Below are 22,229 nucleotides of genomic sequence, written 5' to 3'. Positions count from 1 at the left end.
AATGCTGTTTACTCATGATGGAAATTCATATATGAAGAGAGAAGATCTCACAGCTTTGGTGGAGGAGGGGAGGGACAGTACCAAATAACCATTAGCACACTTCATGACAGGTGCTATCATGGAGGTGCCAAGTATGCTAGGAAGCCAGGGTCAGAAGCCCTTGTCAGCCCATCATACCACAGGAAGGTTCCCATGCCATGAATTCACGAACCCATGAATCCTTCCCATTCCTTACACAATAGAAGAGCTCTTGTTATTCCCCCCTTTAGGCCAGGAAATGGTTTGAGCACACAAACCAACTAGAGAAACAGATCTGGGTTTTTTTCCTAAGTTGAAAAGAATCTGTTTTCTCTAAATGTGTATAAGTCACTGTTTCTACACAGAAGATTATAAATGAGCTCTGTATTACTTGTTTGCTACAAAGTAGCATGGTTTGTGAAAAGCATGTATTTGGGCTGTGTTAGGCCTGTCTGCCAGTTCTGCCTCCATCCCTTGTGCGACCTTGGCCAAGTGTACCAATTAGGGCTCTTGACTGAAGGCAGCAGAACTCTGGTAAATTAAACCAAAAAGGCATATTGGAATTGCACTTGGGAGCTCACAGCCTCCAAGGGAAGGCTGGAAAATGAAGTTTAGGAAATGAGCAGGATCTAAGAAGATCATGTCTCAGCAGGATCCAGGCAGGACTGGAAACCACTTTATCTCAAATAGAAGGAGGGGATGAGATAGAAGGAATTTGCTAGAAAGTGAAAGTGTTAGTTGCTCAGTTGTGTCCATCTCTTTGGAATCACATGGGACTGTAACCCTCCAGGCTTCTCTGTTCAGGGAATTCTTCAGCAAATATACTGGAGTGGGTTGCCATTTCCTCTTTCAGGGGCAACTACCACACAACTGCACTCATTTCACAGGCTAGCAAAGTAATGCTCAAAATTCTCCAAGCCTAGGCTTCAACAGTATGTGAACCAAGAACTTTCAGATGTTCAAGCTGGATTTAGAAAAGGCAGAGGAATCAGAGATCAAATTGCCAACACGCATTGGATCATAGAAAAAGCAAGAGAATTCCAGAAAAACGTCTATTTCTGCTTCACTGACTACGCTAAAGGTTTTGACTATGTGGATCACAAAAAATTGTGGAAAATTCCTAAAGAAGACCACCTTACCTGCCTCCTGAGAAAACTGTATGCAGGTCAAGAGGCAACAGTTAGAACTGAACATGGAACAATGAACTGGTTCCAAATTGGGAAAGAAGTATGTCAAGGCTGTATATTGTCACCCTGCTTATTTAACTTATATGGAGAGTACATCATGAGAAACGCTGGGCTGAATGAAGCACAAGCTGGAATCAAGATTGCTGGGAGAAATATCAATAACCTCAGATATGCAGATGACACCACCCTTATGGCAAAAAGTGAAGAGGAACTAAAGAGCCTCTTGATGAAGGTGAAAGAGGAGAGTGAAAAAGCTGGCTGGAATCTCAACATTCAAAAAATGAAAATCATGGCATCCAATTCCATCACTTCATGGCAAATAGATGGGGAAGCAATGGGAACAGTGATAGACTTTATTTTCTTGGACTCCAAAATCACTGCAGATGGTGATTAAAATTAAAATTAAAAGATGTTTCCTGCTTGGAAGAAAAGCTATGACCAACCTAGACAGCAAACTGAAAAACAGGGACATTACTTTGCTGACAAAGGTCCGAATAGTCAAACTTACAGTTTTTCCAGTAGTAATGTATGAATGTGAGAGTTGGACCATAAAGAAGACTGAGCACTGAAGAATTGATGCTTTTGAACTGTGGTGTTGGAGAAGACTCTTGAGAGTCCCTTGGACTGCAAGGAGATCAAATCAGCCAGTTCTGAAGGAAATCAGTCCTGAATATTCATTGGAAGGACTGATGCTGAAGCTGAAGCTCCAATACTTTGGCCACTTGATGGGACCAGCTGACTCATTAGAAAAGACCCTGATGCTGGGAAAGATTGAAGGCAGGAGAAGAGGACGACAGAGAATGAGATGGTTGGATGGCATCACCGACTCAATGGACATGAGTTTGAGCAGGCTCCAGGAGATGGTGAAGGACAGGGAAGCCTGGCGTGCTGCAGTCCATGGGATTGCAAAGAGTTGGACATGACTGAGCGACTGAACAACAACTTCCAGAGGATCTTCCCAATCTAGGGATGAAACTCAGGTCTCCAGCTTTGCAGATAGATTCTTTATCTTCTGAGCCACCAGGGGAGCCCAAGGAATTTGCTAGAAAGTTTAAAAGGGAAACACTGAAAAAAACAAACAAACCAGCATATTAAGGAAGAAATAGTTATTGGCTTTAAGGCCAGGGTTAGGGGAACAGAAAGGAAAATGTGAGACCAGCAACCTGGGAGCTCTGAAGGGCTGGTGCTTGCACTTGGGGCCTGAGGAGTGGGGACCGTGAGGCTCGGCTGGTGCCTGGAGTGCCAAACCAAGCTGGAAGTGCCTCTCTTCTGCAGAAGCCATGCTGGCAGGAAAACAGAAGGTGTGTCTTCCTCCTCTGGCCTCCAGTTGTGCCAGTTGTGTTTTAGTGCCTCCCATTTTTCAAACTGACAGGAAGCCAGTGGGAAAGGTAGTTTGGGAAATGTTTCATGTATACCCAAGCCTCTTGTTGGCTTGCAACTGAGAGAAAATAGGAAACAGCCAGCATATTCGAGGTTCGAGACAGCAGGAGACACAGCCAAGGACACAGTGCAGAAAATGCTGGTTCTCCTTGCTGGCTGCTGCTGCCCACCACGCTTGGAGTCCTGAGTGGTGAATGAGTCCTGAATGAGATCATCTCCCTTGGTGTGCCCTGAATGGGTTACAGCCGTGGAAATCAGTGTGCTGAGAACTGAGTCCCTTTAACCCCTGGGGCCACTAGGTAAGGCTTGCAGTGGTCAGAGCCCCCAGTGGTCACCTTCGTGATTGGCCAAGTGTCGGTGCGTAGGGCTTCCCAGGTGGCACCAGTCATAAAGAATCCACCTGCCAATGAAGGAGATGTAAGAGACAAGGGTTCCATCCCAGGGTTGGGAAAATCCCCTGCAGGAGGGCATGGCAACCCACTGCAGTGTTCTTGCTGGAGAATCCCATGGACAGAGGAGCCTGGCGGGCTACAGCCCACAGAGTCACAAGGAGTAGGACACAACTGGAGTGACTTAGCACGCACGCACAGGTACATCTGTAACCCAGCTCCCAGCAATAGTCACAATGTGCTGGACCCACTCACAATAGAAGGCATTTGGAGGCTGACCCCCTGTTTGCCTCAATAGAGAAAACATCTCCTAAACTGATTACTCAACCACTTTTACTTAACTGTTTCATGGGGTTTACTGTTTTTATCATAATAGGTTGTTCTGAGGATTAAAAGAACTTACACGCACTCGTGACTTGTACATAGTAGGTGTTTAGTATACTCTTTTGTGGGGGAATGCACTGTAGATTAAAACTATACATCTGGCAAAAAGGCTTTAACTGTAGTTCAAAAGTATTTGTCAAGAGGAAGAAAAAACGCAAGTCCTCCCAGGCTTAGCACCCTGAGGGCCTCATGAATGCCTTTGTTTTTGGCTTGGAGGGCGCCTGCTCCTGGGATTTGAATCTTAAGAGGTTGAGGTTTTGAACTGTTAAAGAGTTTCTTTACAATACTCAGATTTTTTTTTTTTTTTTCATTTCTTCCTCGGATGGTGTTTTTCTCCAGTTATTCAGATGGCCGCTTTTAGGAAGGTGCTTCGACCTCACCCTCTGCAGAAATGCACTTTCTTCCTAAGCTCTGTTGAGACTGATCTCTATCGTGAACGGTGTTCGTGTTCCTGGGTTACAATGAGACGATCTTCGTGCCTTTTGCTTACAACTCCTGCTTCCCTTTAGGTTATCCTCTTCACGCCCCCGAAGCCTACTTTCCTTATTTCAAAAAGCATAACGTGACGGCGGTCGTGAGGCTGAACAAAAAGATCTACGAGGCGAAGCGCTTCACGGATGCGGGCTTCGAGCACTACGACCTCTTCTTCATCGACGGCAGCACGCCCAGCGACAACATCGTGCGGAGGTTCCTGAATATCTGCGAGAACACCGAGGGGGCGATCGCCGTCCACTGCAAAGGTGCGAGAGGGCCGCCTCGGTGGGCGCCGGCAGGGGCGAGGCCGAGGGCAGCGCAGCGGGCGAAGCAAAGCCAGTTAGCTTCTGAGGAAACAAACGGGTCTGGTTTCAGACCCCTGGAACACAAGCCCCGTTAAGTAAGCTCTTCCTGGAGGAAGCATTGCCTGGATGTGGACAGTCGGCGGTGTGTGCCTTTCTGGACAAAGCAGTTTTCGTGGCCTCACCTTTCCCAATTCATGTTCTCTGACACTCGGTACCACGAGGAGCGGAGATCACAGAAGCAGCGTCACCAACCGTTGTCAGGAGGCAGGCGGTGTTTGTTGTCTCCACCCATTTAATATATAATGCTCCCGTTATATGGCCCGGCTCTCTGGAGCTCTGTTTAGCCTGCCGCTCCCGGCCCCAGCGCAGCTGGTAACAGGAGACCCCAGTTCGATTCCTGGGGTGGGAAGAACCCCTGGGGAAGGGATAGGGTACCCACTCCAGTATTCTTGGGCTTCCCTGGTGACCCAGATGGTAAGGAATCCGCCTGCAATGCCAGACACCTGGGTTCAATCCCTGGATTGGGAAGATCCCCTGGAGGAGGGCATGACCACCCACTCCTGTATTCTTGCCTGGAGAAACTCCATGGACAGAGGAGCCTGGCGGCCTACAGTACATGGGGCTGCAGAGTCGGATACGACTAGGCGACTCAGTACACAGCATCCCTCCCCCCGTTAGTCTTTAGCCTCATGGAACCGAGTGTCTTCCCTGCCCATTGCTAGGGAGCGGTAGTGTCCCTGGCTGGCTCATCGCTAGCTTCCTTGCCACAGGTGTGTAACTGCTTGTGAATGACGGAAAGACTTGTGTAAATGCATCTCTGGCCTCCAGGAGAGGGTACTATGGGACAGGAGTCGCCAGATTGGCAAATAAAAATACAAGATGCCCAGTTAAGTTTGAATTTTAGATGAACAGCGAGTACTTTTTTTTTTTTTTTAGCATGTCTCAAATATTGCACCAAACATATATTCTGCATTTTACCTGGCAACCATGTGTCAGCTACTCAGAAAATATGAAATAATCGTTGCTTTAAGCCTAGTTGTTGAGCTTTGAGGAGGTTCACACTGGAGATTTTCCAGCAGGGTGGAAGGTATTTCACCCGGGTCTTTGGTTTCAGCGAGGAGAAGCCGCTTCGGCCATCAAGGGCGGAGCCTCCCGTTGCTCGCATGCAGCTTCTCGTACTGCCGCTGGGTGGTGCTGTTCTCCGGGGTTGCGTCTGAGAACCCGGTTTCCGCGGCGTTTTCTGCAGATTGTCTAGTAGGTGTTGGGGATTGACTGTACTGTTCTTTTCCTGTGCCTAGTGCTGCTGTAACTGACTTATTCAGACGAGCATGGCCTTGGTTCTGACAGAAATTAAAATACCGCTTTGTAGGCCCTTGTTTCTATGTTTAAGCGTTGAGTAGGTGGAGGTACTTTGCTGAAAGTGTGAGCAGCACCCGAAAGCTGCATTTTGCGAGAGGCCTGGCGATGGAAGCGAGCTGCGTGTGGCCCCGGGTTCAGCTGGGGGCTCCTGGGTTGGGTCAGGCTGCCTCCACGGGCGCGGAAACCCCTCCCTCCCCGCCGCGTTTCTCAGCAGGATGGGGCCCCGGCTGGCTGGATTTCCTGTCTCCGGGGTGGTGAGGGAGTGGGAGGGTGTCTCTGCTAGGAAGGTGTCTCTAGACGGGTGCTCTGCGTTTTGCCTAGGTCACGGCGGGGTGGCGGTGCTCTGGCTTTCCCCCGTGTGATCCCTGTGGCACCTGGCTTTGCCTCTCCATCCCATTTTGTTAAAGATTGCCTAGAGCCGAGGCAAAGCCTGCATTTCTCATGCCGTTGGCCAGCTTCAGTATGCATAGGGGGGTGCGCATCCACCAATGTGACTGGAAGGGACTTGAGCATCCGCACATTTTAGAATCCGCGGGGATTCCAGAACCACCCCTCGCGGATACCAGGAGACCACTGAATGTCAGCTGTTGGTGGAACTCGAAAGCTAATGAGAATATGGCAGTTGCTAACGTTTAATAGGAGCTATTCACATGCTCTCTTTCAAAGCTTACTTTTGTGTCGTAAAAAGCAGTATTTCTTACGGGATTAATTTGCCCTTATTTCCTAATCAGTTAGTTTTACGGTTGCCAAGGCATGTAGTTTCTCAGCCTGTTGTGTGTTGGTGATTTAGTTGCTAAGCTGTGTCCGACTCTTGTGATCCTGTGGACTGTGGCCTGTCAGGCTTCTCTGTCCATGGGATTCTCCAGGCAAGAATACTGGAGTGGGTTGCCATTTCTTTCTCCAGAGGATCTTCCCGACCCAGGAATCGAACCCAGGTCTCCTGCATTGCAGGCAGATGATTTACCAGTTGAGCTATGTCATGTCTTGGATTGACAGATTCAGGGGAGGGGAAATGCAAAGCTTTCATTAAAGCTCAGCATATCTCTTGATGTTATTCCTCACCTAACAAACGTTGGGAACATAAGATGCTCTGGTGTTAAACATTCTTTTTACAGGTATTCTCTTTATTATATCCTTGAGCTGTAATTGTCGACCTTGTAAGGAATATTTTAAGAAATACATATATTTTATATTGCAGGTTTTTAAAAAATATATTTTAATCAGAACCTTTAGCATTGAAGTCAGTTCTTGTATATGAAGGTCACATTTACAGGTGGTGACATTTTTTTGAGTTATTTCATTTGCTTCCACTTGTATACACATGTAGGATTCTTTCACAAGGATTACACCTTTGATTTAATTACAGCTGTAATGCTTTTAATAGCATACTTAGCTACTATAGGCCTGTTAATTATTTTGACATCTGCCCTAATTAAGTCAGTTTAATTTCCTGGGAATTAAAACAGCACAGAGCATTTTAATTGAATTCTAAGGAGGAGGGAGAGAGACTTATCCGATGTCAAATGAACTTTGGTAGCTGCTGAAAAGAGAATGACTATTGCATGCCTCAATGTAAAGTACTAAAAATAGAGATAAACTGGAAACTAATTTCCTGGGAATGTGCAAAGTCTTATAACGATTCAGTATCTGCAGCTTGCCTTCTGGTGATAAAACAAATGGCCATGATTTTGTGAAGTTTTCCAGCACAGATAATCATTAAACAATGGCAACATTGTGATGTTCCACTATGTGATTTTTGATGATTTGTAGGGGTTTCAGAAAACGCCTGAAGCTGTAAGGCAATCAGCGTTTAACTTGGTATAAATAGAAGACTTTTCAGCATCTTCTCTCCCTGTGCCAGGGAGCCCTTTAATTATGAATGCTTTAAAAAATTTGTTAAAGTTTTTATAGAAACTTAGTGAACTGTTCCTATTCTGTTGGGTTGTGGTAAGAGCTCCTGACTATTGAGTGCTAAGTAGGTTCTTTTTATAGATCTAAATTATAGACTCTTTAAAAGGGGAAGCAACTTTTAGTTTTAGAGAAATTTGAAAAATTTCTGTGCCACCTTTTTCTTTTTGGTTGTGAGTTTGTGTGATGAAGAGCCTAACCAAGGGAGCAGGTAACCTCCTGCATGGGAGGGATACAGGGGGAGACAGTGTTATCTTGTGGAGAAGGCCATCTTCTCCTCAGGCCAAGACCCAGATTGGTGGCTTAAAGGAGTACTCTGGAAACCCACTGGGCTTCCTGCCTCAGGCTGTCCAGCTGTATTGTATCAACATGATTACGGGTACAGTAGTCTTGTCAGATGTCTGAGGACTTAACAACTCTGCAGAAACCTGACATATTCACTCTGGGCACAAACATGAAAGCTAATATTTTTTATATTAAAGGAAGAGCTTCCTACTGAGACCATGGTTAAGCTTCGCTCTTTTCTAAAGAATGTTGATGTTTGGGGGCAAAATGTACGTCGGATGAAAACAGGACACACACACACACACATGTTATCTAATAAAATAGTGTAAACATAATTTTTAAAAACGAAGAGTTAATGGCAAGGGAATGCCAGGCATCCATAAACTTGAGCTTGATTGTAATTTCATTGCATTTTTGATATGTATCCTCAACCTCAGGTGATATTACCCTAAAGGGAGAAAAATTTGTTTTGGGGTGGTAAACAAATGTTTTCCTTTTCTGTGTAAAGAACACATTTATACACAGTACATATAGAAATATGCGATCTGTCTGTGACAGTAAAATTTCATGGGGGACAATTAGGGAAAAAAATGCCTAGAGAGGCTCTTGGCTGGGCAAAGATTGAGAAACACTGATTTAGAGACTTCCCTTTTTACACTTTCACATTTTTGAGACTAGGATGGATCTTAAAGTTGATTGCATGTCATAGTTTAATTTTTTTCTCAGTGGAACTTAAATAATGGTGTGTGTCACACCATTAGATGACTTTTTTTTTTGGCTGAAAAATTGTGGATTTCCAAATGCTGAGGAGATTAGAGAAGATTGTCTTTATTATTTGAAAAATGATAGGAAAAGCTACAAAAGGACACCTCCTTTAGAGCTGGGGAGATTCTGAAACATATAAATGAAGCCACCAAGTTTTTCCTGTTTCCTTTTCTAACTACATGTTTTCACGGATGACATTATACCAGTTTTCCAGGCTCAAAGTATCAGTTGCCTTTCACCTTCCGTGTGACCCAATCAGAATGTCTTTCTAACTCAGCCCTTCTTGCTATCACTGTCTCTCCCTGCCTCTGCCTGGCAGCCAGCCTTCCTTCTGCCCCAGCCTTCCTGCTCCTCTCTCTGGCTTCCATCTCTGACCTTTCCCATCCTGGAGGTATGCTGCTGCCTCACCCAGCTGCTTTTATCATGTCAATTTCTTTGTCCCCAAATATATGGTGGTTTTATTTAGGGCTTTTTGTTGGTTAAAGGAAAAATCAGATATTTATATGATAATAGTTGTATGTTTATTATTAATAGTTGATAATATCATGAATTCCTAAATGAGCTGAATTTTGCTCATTAGAGCCTCATCTACATATATTTGAGGAATAATAGCACATATATGCACAAGGTGTGACCTAATCAGTGTGCAGATGGAGCGCTGTGCATCTGAATCTGGAGAATCCTGAATAACTCAGCATCCTTAGTGTCTTCAGCCCACAGTTGATAACCTGCTTCCCCTAGGTACAGGCTCCTCCACTTGACTCAGAGGTGCCCCTTAATCTGGCCCCTCTATACCCATCTGACCTTATTTTCCACTCAACACACACTGACACATTCTCCAGGCCATCTGGCTTTCACTCATTGGACCCTTTGCTGAAATTGTCTGGAACCTTCCTATACTTTAGAGTCAGCTGAAGTCCTTGTCATCAATGACACATTCTTTGAAGACACCAGCAACTCACACAGTCCCTTTCTGTGAGAGCCTAGCTTCAGTTTAAACCTAACTTCTTCGCTTGTTGGTTATTATTCTTGTGTCTACAACTATTTGATAAAGTATTGTGGTCAAAAATTATATCCTCTACTTGCTTATCTTCTTAACCTCTGAGCAAAGCCCTGACATGGGTAGCTGGTAGACGATCAGTCAATAAACATTTGACCTGCTGAATCAAATGTTTGAAAATAAAGATAGAGCCACTGTGTCATTCTATAGGAAAAAAAGTATATGATAGCAAGAGATTAAGTAGTGGAAAAATAACTCAGCGTAGTGCCTTACTCATAAGTGGTACTTAAGTAAAAGTTTATAGTGCTGAGTTTAACTCCAAGAAGCCAGATATGGAGAGATTTAGAAAATGCTTATAAATAAGCAATAGTGGCTCAGTGCTGTATATCTCAAGAGAGCAGGCATCCTGCTTATCTTCATGTTTCTGGCCCCAGCATCTGTCACAGTGTCTTATACTCAGCGTTCTTAGTATTTGTAGAATGGAGTGACTGAGCAGATGAGCCAAAAGTGGAAAGAACTCTGGGATGACAGCAGAATCCCCAGGGAATTTTAGTCCCAAATTCCATAGTCGTTTGTTATGCTAATATGAATGAATTGATTAGTATCTTGGGCCTCAGTTCTGATGTATAAACAGTAGTCACTGTATTTGAAAACTTTTTAGTTTGATCAAATTTTTGAGTATTTTGGGGAAGGGGGAAGCCAGTGTAGATTCAAAAGAATTGTTTAAAATGTAAAGTCCTATCACTTTTGTTTCTCTGGAGAGAGGAAAAAAATAGCACAATTTGTGAAAACACTTTGAAGAATGTTTTGATCATGATAGTAACCAGTACTTCTTTGACAATAATTTCTAATTGTATTGATTTCTCCTACATAACAGAAATTGGGTTTGACATAAGGAAAATATCCTGACACTAAAGATTTTGAAAAATGCCAGAGCCTCAGGAAATGAAACTTGAGCACTTCTTTTGGCTTGGTTCTTTCTCGGGGGACTGTATGTCCTCACTAGGGCGGTGACCGTGTGTGTTTTATTCATCACCTCATCCCCAGCTTCTAGCACAGCACCTGGCAGGTAGTGGCTGCTCCATCAGTGCGTGCTGGCTGAGGAAGTAATGAAATCCTGGTCTCTGGAAGAGTTACATAGAAGTTAGGACAACCTAATGGAAATAGTATTGAAACAGTCCTGGGCTAGACAGCTGATGAGGTCAGATGATGCTTATGGTGTTGTCCTATTTGATTCTAGAATTCCTTATTCTACAGTAAATTTTAAAAAAACCTCACCATTTAAATAGGTTTAAAAAATGACCGTGATAATATAATCAGTTACACTTACTGACTCAGCATCGCATACACACAAACTGTTAACTGAAGGTTCATCTCAGCCTGGACTGGAGCTAAGGAGTGGGAACATGGAGGCACGCCTGACAGCTGATATTTTGCAAGTGCTTGTCTGGAACCAGCATTGCCTTAACAATGTTCACAAAGGCAATCATTCTCAAAGGTCGTTGGGAGTTGAGCTGTCCATAATTGTCAAGATTCTTGCTCTTTATATATTTCCATATGTTTATTTTGATCATATGATCTGTGTTTTTTCTTGAGTTAGAATTATTATTTAGCCCCTGATCATGTAAAAAGCATTACATTATTGCCTGGGTTTAAATATCTTGCATTGTATTTCAAACCATAGCAATTTCTGGACATGGTATGATTTCAGTATGTTTGTGGATGTATTTACTGAATTTTGTATTTCTTGTTCTTTTCCCCTCTCCTACAGCTGGTCTTGGAAGAACGGGGACCTTGATAGCCTGTTATGTCATGAAGCACTACAGGTTTACACACGCAGAAATAATTGCTTGGATCAGAATCTGCCGGCCCGGCTCTATTATAGGACCCCAGCAACACTTCCTGGAAGAGTAAGTATATTGTCTCCGTTATTACATGGTGTCCTTGTTCTTGATTATTTCTGCCTCTTGTTGCCCAGTTGTGGACCCTGTCAAGCCCGTGGCTGTGAAGTGGCTGCGTTGTTAGAGAAGGCTGAGCCTTAGTCTAATGGAACATTGTTGATTTGACAGCTAATGCATTCTAACTTTGTACCTTTTATATCTCTTAGATCAGGTGAGAGTGAGAAGAAAATCACAGAGCTATCTCTGCCTACCTCTTTTCTGTCATTTTCTATGTATGATCTGGCTACAGTGCAATTTTCTTATATCATCCCACTTGGCACTTTTCATTCTTTTGTTTGCACGTCTAAAAGCAGAATGAGAAAAAAACACACGACTAAGGTCAGTCAGTGATTTCAGCGACATTGCTGCTCCCCTGACAACTGACTACACTATTCATGTAGCTGCAACTTATGAGTAACCAAGGAGGAAAGGAAGAGAACTGGGATTTAGTCCTGGCTGTACCACTAACTAGCTTTATGACCATTATTTAGAAGAATACTTATAAATTCCTCCTTTCATTTGTTCACTCATTCATTAACTATTTGTCAAACCCCAGCCTGCAAGGAGAAGTTTAACCTGTATGGGTACACCCCTTTCTAGTTTCCCTTTACAATTTCAGAAATTACTGTTAATTTACCCATTAATAAAATGAGGAGATAAAATTAGCACGAGCTAATTTAGGTCCAACTCTAATATATTATCAATTCGTGTCTTATACTGAAATTTCATTTTTCTTTTTCTGGGATGGATTAATTTGCAATAGCATTCTTTTTTAGATAATTCCTTTCCCATTTAAATCATTTTATGTTGCTGAAAAACAAATGATCATGAATTGCATAGAAATATGCTGTAAGTAAGCTACAAGCATTCAAATGGTTAAAAGAATTTGAGCTGGCTGAGGAGTTACCTAAGTTGCCAATCCCAGAGGGAATAAGTGACAGGAAAATAAATGCTGAAACATGTGCAGTTATACCTTAGACTAAAAGAATGAGGTGGAAGTGTAGTGAAGACACAGGGGAAAAATGCTCAAAAATAGGACCATTAAGAAGACAATTTCTAGGTTGAATATCGTGTGAGATATTAATACAAATAAAAGAATCGTATTCTTTTAGAGTTTTCTTTTTGTCAGATTCCCTGCCCGTGATTTCCACTATTTTGCCTTATGTGTGCCTATAGCAAGGGACTTGGTGCTGTGTATTTGCCAGGGGCTTGTACTAATTACTTACTAAAGCTGAATAAATGGCCTTACAGTTAGAACACAAGAGACATTCCTAAACCAGGATCTTTAGGCCATCTTAACATCATCATTTGGAAAAGAAAAAAAAAATCATCGTTTGGAAGACACAGTTGAGTGCGTTAGTGACATTCACTTATTCAGCAGATACCTGTTAGGTGCACACTCTCACCAGGCAGTGCTTCTGATTCTGAGGATGCAGCAGTGAAGGCGACAGGCCAGGTCCCTTCCTCCTAGGCGCTGGTGTTTCCAGTGGAAGGAGCGCACAATATACAAGTTTTAAGTTTGGTTTCCAAGTGGCTCAGTGGTAAAGAATCTGCCTGCCAATGCAGGAGACTCGAGTTTGATCTCTGGGTCGGGAAGAGCCCCTGGAGGAGGAAATGACAACCCACTCCAGTATTCTTGCCTGGAAGATCCCATGGACAGAGGAGCCTGACAGGCTACAGTCCACAGGGTCGCAAAGAGTCAGACACAACTCAGTGACTAAACAACAATGTGAGTTGCATGTATTTTTTGAATGTAGAACCAGGATGGTCATGATGTGCTATTATTTGTTCATATGACTGGATCTGATATGCCAGTGTTTATTAGCATATTAAGATTTCTGTGTCTGTACTTATGAAGGACAATTGCTGTGTGATTTTCTTTTCTGTGTAATACTTTGGTTAAGTTTTGGTATCGGGGTTATGCTGTCTTTGTAGAACAAGTTGTGAAGCATTTCCTTCCTTCTCTGTTTTCTACAAAGAATCTATGTATAAAATAATATTATTAGATTTGAGGGGGTGGGATGGAAATGAGAGGGTCATTGGGAAATAAGGGCCTGCTTGATGCTGTGGATGGTCTGGAAGGGTTGACCGTAAACCAGGATGTGAGCCGTGATGGGTTTGGTTCTGAAAAGCTTTTCGAGCTGGATGGGTCATCAGTAGAGGCCTGAATGTATGAGCCATCTGATGACTTTCTGCCCAGCAGTCTATAGGGTCTGGTAGCTAGGGGAATGAGGAAGGTTCTCTCCTGGGCCGCTTGCTTAGGTGGGTAGGAGGGGAGCATGAGGAACTTGGGTAATCTCTGCTGCTCTGCAGGGCAGGGTTGAGGTCCCCTGGGGAAGGGGAGGTGCTGGGCCCCAGGGAGCCTGGGGGGTTAGGTGGCCAGACACTTCTGTTCAGTGCATCCCCTGACTGTTTCTAACATCCTGCCGGGAAAGCTTATTTAACATACCTTTCTCCAGGCATTCTTTCCTAAGTTACATTTGATGGCAGTATCAGTTTTTCTCTTACCTTTCTCATGTTGCTTGTATTAGTTGATAAAATTTACTTCCTCTATCATGTATAAATCATTAGAAGTGAGGGAAGGAGTTCATTTATGGTTCTACTTTCTTTTAACAAGTTTCTCTAAGTTCCTAATGATGGAAGTTTAAAATAACTTTCCATCCTGAACATGACTGTTATAATTTTCTGTTGATTTTAAGTTTTTTTCCAGTGGCTTTTAACATATCTGTCCATGTCATCCTTGACCCAGTTTACAGAGGTCCCTCCTTTTTTCCCTCATTTCCTTTATTCCTTTCCTCCTGCAACAACTGTTGATAATTGTTGAAAGCCAGTGTTTGGCAGTGTTCTTTGCACTTGGGATGTTGCAGTGAAAGAGTAATTTCTGACCTATGGAGATGGAAGAAAAAGAATGAGAGGGAGGGGAGGAAGAAGAAGGCGGTGGTAGGGGCAGGGAGAAGTTGATTGGTTATGTGGTTAATAAACAAATGTATCAATTATATGGGCTTCCCAGGTGGTGCTAGTGGTAAAGAATCTACCTGCCAATGAAGGAGATGCAGGAGACCCAGGTTCCATCCCTGGGTGGGGAAGACATCCTGGAGGAGGACATGGCAACCCACTCCAGTATTCTTGCCTGTGAAATTCCATGGGTAGAGGAGCCTGGCAGGCTACAGTCCATGGGGCCACAAAGGGTCAGACACGACTGAGCGATTATAGTTTCTCTGACCATGGTCGATGTGATACAGAAAAATGAAGCACAGAAGAATAGCCAAAAGCAGAGAAGGCAGTTTTAAATAACATGGTAGTGGTGGGCTGCATTGAAGGCTTTTGAACAAAGGCCTCGAAGAAGTGAGAGAGTAAATAGTGGATGCTCTTAAGAAGAGGGTTTCCCTCCAAGGGAACAGCTGCTGAGGCTCTGGGCTGGACTGTTCCACAGGCCACCATGACTTATGGGGCCAGGAGGAAGAGGTCAGAATACACATTCTGCTAGGCCTTTGTAGGAGTCTGACTTTTCTTTGGGTGAGATGAAAAGACATCAGAGGGGAACTTCCCTGGTAAAGAATTGGGCTTGCAAAGCAGGGGACGCAGGTTTGATCCCTGGTTGGAAAACATGCAGCAGAGCGACTAAGCCCACACCCCTCAAGCTGAGACTTGACACAAACAAGTAAATACTAAAAAAAAAAAAAAAAAAAAAAAAAATCACCACCCTTAACCACCACTGTATTAAAAAAAAAAGCAGAGGATTTTGAGCAGAGGAGTGATGCAATCTGACTACAATACCACACAAACATACGGATACTTTTTTAATTAACAGTTTTACTTTGGGATAATTGTACATTAACATGCAGTTGTAAAAAATGACAGAAAACTCTTGTGTACCTTTTACCCATTTTCTCCTAGTACTACCATTTTGCAAAGCTCTAATATATCACAATGAGAATATTGACGTTGATACAGTTAAGATATAGATATAGTTAACATTGCCATCCCTGCAAGAATCCCTCATGTTGCCTTTTTATAGCTACTCTCCCTTCTTTCCTGCCCACATCCCCTCCTTGACTCCTGACAACTGCCAATCTGTTCTTCCTTTATATGTTTTGTCATCTCAAGAATGTTATATATATGGAATCATAGAGCATGTAACCTTTTGGGCTTGGTGTTTTTTACTCAGTATGATTCTCTGGAGATTCCTTCAGATTGTTGCATGTATCAATAATAGTTGTTTTTAGTGGCTGAGTAGCATTCCAAGGAAGGAATGTACCATTGTTTGTTAACCACTTACCTGTTGAAGGACAGCTGAACTGTTTCTAGTTTTCGGCTATTATGAATAAAGATGCTGTAAATATTCATGTACAGTTTTGTTCAAACATAAGTTTCCATTTCTCCTGGCTAAGTGCCCAAGAGTGCAGTTACCGGACTGTGTGGTACCTGTTTACTTTTATAAGAAAGTTGTCAAACTGTTTTCCAGTTTGGCTGTATCATGTTGTATTTTCACCAGCAGTGTTTGAATGAATGAATTTCTTTTCATATTTTCGAGCATTTTCTTTTAGCCGTTCTGCTAGCTGTGTAATAATTTATCATTTCTCAGTTTGCATTAAAATTGTAATCGTCAGTAATAATGAACAACTTTCCATGTACTTATTTGCCATCTTTATAATGTTTTGGCAAAGCATTTGTTCAGATCTGCCTATTCTTTATTTGTTTTCTTATTGTTGAGTTTTGATAATTCTTTAATGTTCTAGGTACTAGTCCCTTGTCTTACAAATGGTTTACAAATATTTTCTCTCAGTCTGTAACTTTTCTTTCATCTTCTAAATAGGATCTTTCACAGAGTAAAAGTTAAATTTTGATGAAGTCCAATTTATCGGTTTTCCTTTTTTTAGCTCATGCTATTAGTACCAAATCTAGGATCTCTTTGATTAGTCATAGATCCCCTTAAGTTTGTGACTCATTTTGAGTTAATTTTTGTGTAAGCTGTGAGACTTAGGTCAAGGTTCATTGGTTTTTGTTTGTTTGTTTTTGTCCATGGATTTCCAGTTGTTCTGGTACCATTTGTTGAAAAGTTTCCTTTTTCTCCATTAAATTGCTTTTACATCTCTGTTAAAAATTTGTTGTTGTTCAGTCATAAGTCGTGTCCGAATTTTTGCGATCCCATGACTGCAGCACACCAGGCTTCCCTGTCCTTCGCCATCTCCTGGAGCTTGTGCAAACTCATGTCCATTGAGTTGGTGATGCCATCCGACCACTTCATCCTCTGTCACCCGCTTTTCTCCTCCTGCCCTCAATCTTTTCCAGCATCAGGATCTTCAAAAATTAGATAGGCATATTTGTACAGATCTGTTTCTCTGTTCTTTATTCTGTTCCATTGATATATGTGTCTATTCTTCCTCCAATACTACACTCTGTTGATACTGTACTTATGTAGAGACTGTTAACAGAAGAATGATTCCTCCCATTGTTCCTTCTTTAACAAAACTGTCTTAGCAATGCCAGTTCCTTTTCTTTTCCGTATAAATTTTAGAATAATCTTGACCCTATTTATAAAAAAATCATGTTGCAATTTTGATACAAATGTGTTAAATCTCTATATCAGTTTTGGGAGAATTGACATCTTTACTGTTGTTGAGTCTTTCAATCCATAAACACAGTGTGTATTTATTTCTTCACTTATTACTTCATTTTTTTCTATCTTCTTTGATTTCTTTCACCAGTATTGTTTAGCTTTCATCATACAAGTCCTATTTTGTTAGATTTACACCTAAGTATTTAATTTTTTAAGTGATTATCAGTGATACCTTTTCTCATTTCAGATTCCATGTAATAATTGTTCATATGTAGAAATACAGTTCATTTTCTATCTATATTTATTTTGTATCCTGAAATTTGAGAGAGAGAGAAGGAGAATACGTATGTGAATTCCTGGGGATTTTTTGCATAGACAAGTGTGTCATCTACAAATAGGGAGAATTTTGTTTCCTTTCCAGTCTCTATGTCTTTTACTGCTTTTTCTTCCCTTGGTGTACCAGCTAGAAGTTGAATAATTGTGGTGAATGCAGACATCCTTCCCTTGCTAATTGGAGGTTTATCAAGTTGAGGAAGTTCCTCTTTATTTCTATATTTCTGAGAGTTCTTATTATGAGTGAGTGTTGAATTTTGTCAAATACTTTTTCTGCATTGATTGATACGATCATGTGAGTTTCTTCTTTAGCCTGTTAATATGGTGAATTATTTGTTTTTCTTGTTGTTGTTGAATCATTTTTTTTTGTTGAATCAGTTTTTTTTTTTTTGTAATATTGAATGAGCCTTGCCTTGAGCCTTGCATCTCTGGAATAAACCCCATTTGATCTTATAAGTGGAAACTTTGCAAATGTGATCAGGTAAAGGATCTCGAGGTGAAGAGATTATTCTGGATTATTCTGGTAGGTTGAGTGTAATCACAGGGACGCAGGAGGAGTTGGACAAGAAGGTGGTGTGATGATGGAAACAGAGATTAGATTGAAGCTGGAGGAAGGGACCATATACCAAGGAGTATGGGTAGCTACTGACGGCTGAAAAAGACAAGGAAACAGATTCTCCCTTCATAGTTTCCAAAATGAACCAACCCTGCCAACAATTTGACTTTGGCTCAGGTGGCACAGTGGTAAAGAATCCATCTGCCTGCCAGTGCGGGAAACAAAAGAGGTGAGGGTTTGATCCCTGGATCCAGAAGATCCCCTGGAGGAGGAAATGGCATGCACTCCATTATTCTTGCCTGGAGAATCCCATGGACAGAGGACGCTGTAGTCCATGAGGTCTCAAGGACTTGGACATGACTGGGTGTACACATGCACATACACAGTGAAACTGATGATAGACTCCTGACATCCAGAACTGTGTGAAAGTAAACGTGCTCTTCTGAGCCTCTGGGCTGTGGTAATTTGTGATAGCAGCTTTGTGCAGACAAGAAACTAATCCATCTGTGCACATTGTATAAATTTGTGTAGATAGTCAGTAAATATGTGCATTAGGTTCCTAATGTGCACTCGTGTATTCCAGACTTCTCTTATTCATCATATTTCAGCTTTGGAATATTTGATGTTGAGTCCCATGATTGACATGTTATTTCAGGAAGATTGGGCTGCAGCAATGTATAAGATGAGTTTAATGGAGGGAGATTAGAGTCAGAGAGACTAAAAAGGAGACTGCTAAAATCCAGCAGATGGGGACTTGTCGAAGGGGCTACAAGTTAGACTGAAGAGTTAGAGATGGGCACCAGAGCCTTTCAAGGAGATAAATCTCGAGCTTTGAGGACTGACTAATGATATGAGAGATGAAGAGCTTTGAAGTCTGACTAATGGTATGAGAAATGAAGAGCGTGATGTCAATGATGACGCAAAAGCATGAATAAGTAACACATTCATTAAGGAAGAAAGAAGAGGATTAAAAAGTTTTCTGATAGGTTTTTGCCTGTCAAAAATGACTGAACAAGTTAGAGGGATTGTATTCTTTCAGAAGTGAAAATTCCAATCAGTGCTTTTTAGGTAATGTTAATTCTAAATCTGTGAGTTTATGAAAGCTGTTTTTCACATTCTTCTAGTCCTTGTACACCAAAATATGTCCAGGTGTTGATTTCTATGCCATGAAGAAACCTTCCTTTCATGTCACCGATGGTAAGAAAGATGTTTATTAGCATCCTTGTAGGCTGGTGAATATATGTACTAGCAGATCAAGACATCTTTTTTGTTGTGGTCTGAAATTTTATATTTAAATTTTTTCTTGGATATAAGTAAAGCTATTTGCAAAACAACCATCAAGTGTTTTTCTTCTACTAAAAGCTCATGTTCTTAAGCTAAAAATACTATTCTGCACCCAAAATGTGTCTTCTACCAGATATCCTCAAAGTTCTTAAAATGCTGCACAAACATGACTCTTACTACTGAGCTAAGTCTAAACTCATCCTTCTCAGAGAGAACCTGTAGAATATAGATAGTATGTAGATGGGATCAGGCTGCTTTTATGATTTAATGTTTGAATCTTTGCTTTGTGGTAGTCTGCTGACTTCTTTAATGGTCATGATCCATTAAAACATTTTTTCATTAGAAGGGGTCCTTGCAGGACAGGCATGCAGTTCCTGTGGGGACTTTTAGCTCACAGAGATCTTTTACTTGTGGGTACTCATGTGATGTGGAGAAGGAAATGGCAACCCACTCCAGTATTCTCGCCTGAAGAATTCCATGGACAGAGGAGCCTGGCGGGCTACAGTCCACAGGGTCGCACAGAGTCGACAAGACTGAAGCGACTTAGCATATGCGCATGCACCCATATGATGTATTGTTTTATGTTTTTATTTCCTCCCGAGACAGTAAGAATGCAGAGCTTAAATCTGGACCCTACAGGGAGTTCTATCTTTGCACAGTAGAGCTTCCACTTTGAATGAAGTTATCTTTAAGGAATCAGTGTTGTGGTTGAATTTTTTTATTCTTAGAACCATAAATCAGAATTTGACCTATTCCATTTTATCATAGATACTGGGCTTCCCTGGTAGCACTAGTGGTGAAGAACCTGCCTGCCAATACAGGAGACATAAGAGATTCGAGTTCAATCCCTGGGTCAGGAAGTTCCCCTGGAGGAGGGAATGGCAACCTAGTATTCTTGCCTGGAGAATCCCATGGACAGAGAAGCCTGGTGGACTACAGTTCATAGGGTTGCAAAGAATCAGACATGACTGAAATGACTGAACACATCATAGATATTTTCATTAACTTCCAGTAAAGTTGGATATTTTTCCACATTGTAATTTAGTTATAAGCCTTCAGTTGTCTGCAGTACTTCTCAGATACTAAGGTCTCCAACATTCATTTGGGGATCTTGGGAAATGTGGTTTCTGGTTCAGGATATCTGGGGTGGGACTTGAGATTCTATCTTTCTAACAAGCTCTCAGGGAATGTGATGCTGCTGGTCAACCAGCCACATTGTATAACAAGGGTTTGTGGCTCATTTTTACTTGCAGCTTATGCAATATTTAGTTTGGTGTTTATGGCATTTGGTGAGTTTCACAGCTGGATTAAGCCACTGAGTTTCACAACTGGATTGAGCAACAAAAGAAATGAATAGTTCAACCATTGTTTTTCATTTCAGGAAATTACCAAAAATAAGATGAAGAAAACCTATCCAGAAAAATGGAAATATGCTTTAAAATGTTTAGCAATAACAGCTTGAATTTTAAATTATAATTTATTTATAGTATTTTTTAAAGATACATGGACTAGCTCCAGTAATATGGATTAAATTTTTTTTATTAATTTCTTTTGAAGATTTGAGAACTTATCTTTCCTAAAATACGGAACTTAAAATCTGAAATATTGTGAGCAAAAGAATTTAAAATAATAATAAGAAATAATGTGATTTGTTTATTAAAATAACAAGCACATTGTATAGACTTGAGTTTGTACTATTTATTTGATAGTCACATTTTTTGCAGTAACACTTGATTATGTTGCTTTTCAATATTTACTGCTGTATCACTTGATCTATTTATTGGCTCTCAGCTGGCATTGAATCTACTGGATAACAAAAGTAAAATTCTAACATGGATCTAAGTAAAAAGGATAAGGGCTTCCCAGGTGGCCAATGCAGGAGATGCAAGAGACATGGGTTTGATCTCTGGGTCAGGAAGATCCCCTGGAGTAGGAAACGGCAATCTACTCCAGTGTTCTTGTCTAGCAAATTCCGTGGACAGAGGAGCCTGGTGGGCTACAGTCCATGACTGAGAGATTGAGCATGTACTTACACACACACACAAAAGATAAGGTTAAAAACGAACTTTTGGCAATGGTGGCATTAGAAATTTGTCTTGAGATACTCCTGTCAGTTACTGGAGATAGAAGATTGAATGATTTTTGTTTTGTTTCCTGTGTAAAAGGGTTAAAGTTGGGGAAAAAATATAAACCATAAAACATTAGGTTTACCTACAAAGTTTGTATTTTGATATGTTACCAGCGATCTAGTTCCTAATTGTGAGGTTCTATCCCTAAATGTGAATTAGCTAGTGAATTGAATCTTTTTGGGGATTCCCTGAGTCATTTTTCCCCTCTCCTTTTGTATTTCAGAAGAACTTTCCCCATTCCCTCATAAATTCTTCCTAAACCCTATTAAATCTTCCCTTCATACAAGATAAGAGTAGAACTTCTTGATTACCTATCTTGTTCCCGCCTACTGAGTCTTGGGTACTGCTCTCTAGTTTGTCTTCCTTTGACATCAAGTTAGGCCGTTTCATTAGCCCAGTTCTTTAAACCAGGAACTGCTTGTTACCATAATAACAGAGCAGTTAGTGGAGTAGGCACAGGGAAGGCTGGGGCTCAAGTCACAGCTGGAGGAGGCCCAAGTTGAGGTAGAGAGTTGGTTGAGTTTCCATATGAAATGACTAAATGTTGGCTTTGGATGGACACTGAGGTCAGGGCTAGGTCATACTAGGGAAATATGTGTTGAGGATGGAAGAAGTGATAAAGAGGAAGAGTTATGGCGTGGAGATGGGATTAAGTTGCAGTCAGGGAAGTTTGGGAGAAGAGGTCAGCTACAAACAGAAGTTGCACAACAATGGCTGCCACTGTGCTCTGAATTCGAAACCAGAAATATCTACAAGGCAACTGAGAGCAGATTTTTTTCTCTAAAGACTTGTGAAGGTTTTATGTCATAATTAACTATGAATTGGCTTGTAATAAGTCTGAATTAATTCTTTTTCTTATGTCCCAAGCTTGGCTGGCCCAAACCTGAATAACCCAGGGCCAAGACGTGGCCAAACTAATGACCCCAGCGCTGGCTACTTTTCTCAAGACTGTTTAAAGTCACTTCAAAGCACA

At 41.6% G+C, this 22,229-nt stretch overlaps 1 protein-coding gene across 3 annotated transcripts in view; it reads left to right on the top strand.

The window, feature by feature from the left end:
• CDC14A (cell division cycle 14A) overlaps positions 1-22,229 on the top strand; it is a 180,680-nt gene that overhangs the window by 112,999 nt on the left and 45,452 nt on the right. For all 3 annotated transcript variants that reach the window (XM_065907974.1, XM_065907964.1, XM_065907957.1), the window contains exons 9-10: positions 3,868-4,098; positions 11,226-11,364. In XM_065907974.1, the coding sequence (XP_065764046.1) occupies positions 3,868-4,098; positions 11,226-11,364 (370 nt within the window). The remainder of the gene's footprint in view (positions 1-3,867; positions 4,099-11,225; positions 11,365-22,229) is intronic.

This window comes from Muntiacus reevesi, chromosome 1, assembly GCF_963930625.1.
Source record: "Muntiacus reevesi chromosome 1, mMunRee1.1, whole genome shotgun sequence".
NCBI lineage: Eukaryota > Metazoa > Chordata > Mammalia > Artiodactyla > Cervidae > Muntiacus > Muntiacus reevesi.
Note: the sequence above shows the minus strand (reverse complement) of the source record. Positions and strands in the feature narration are given on the sequence as shown.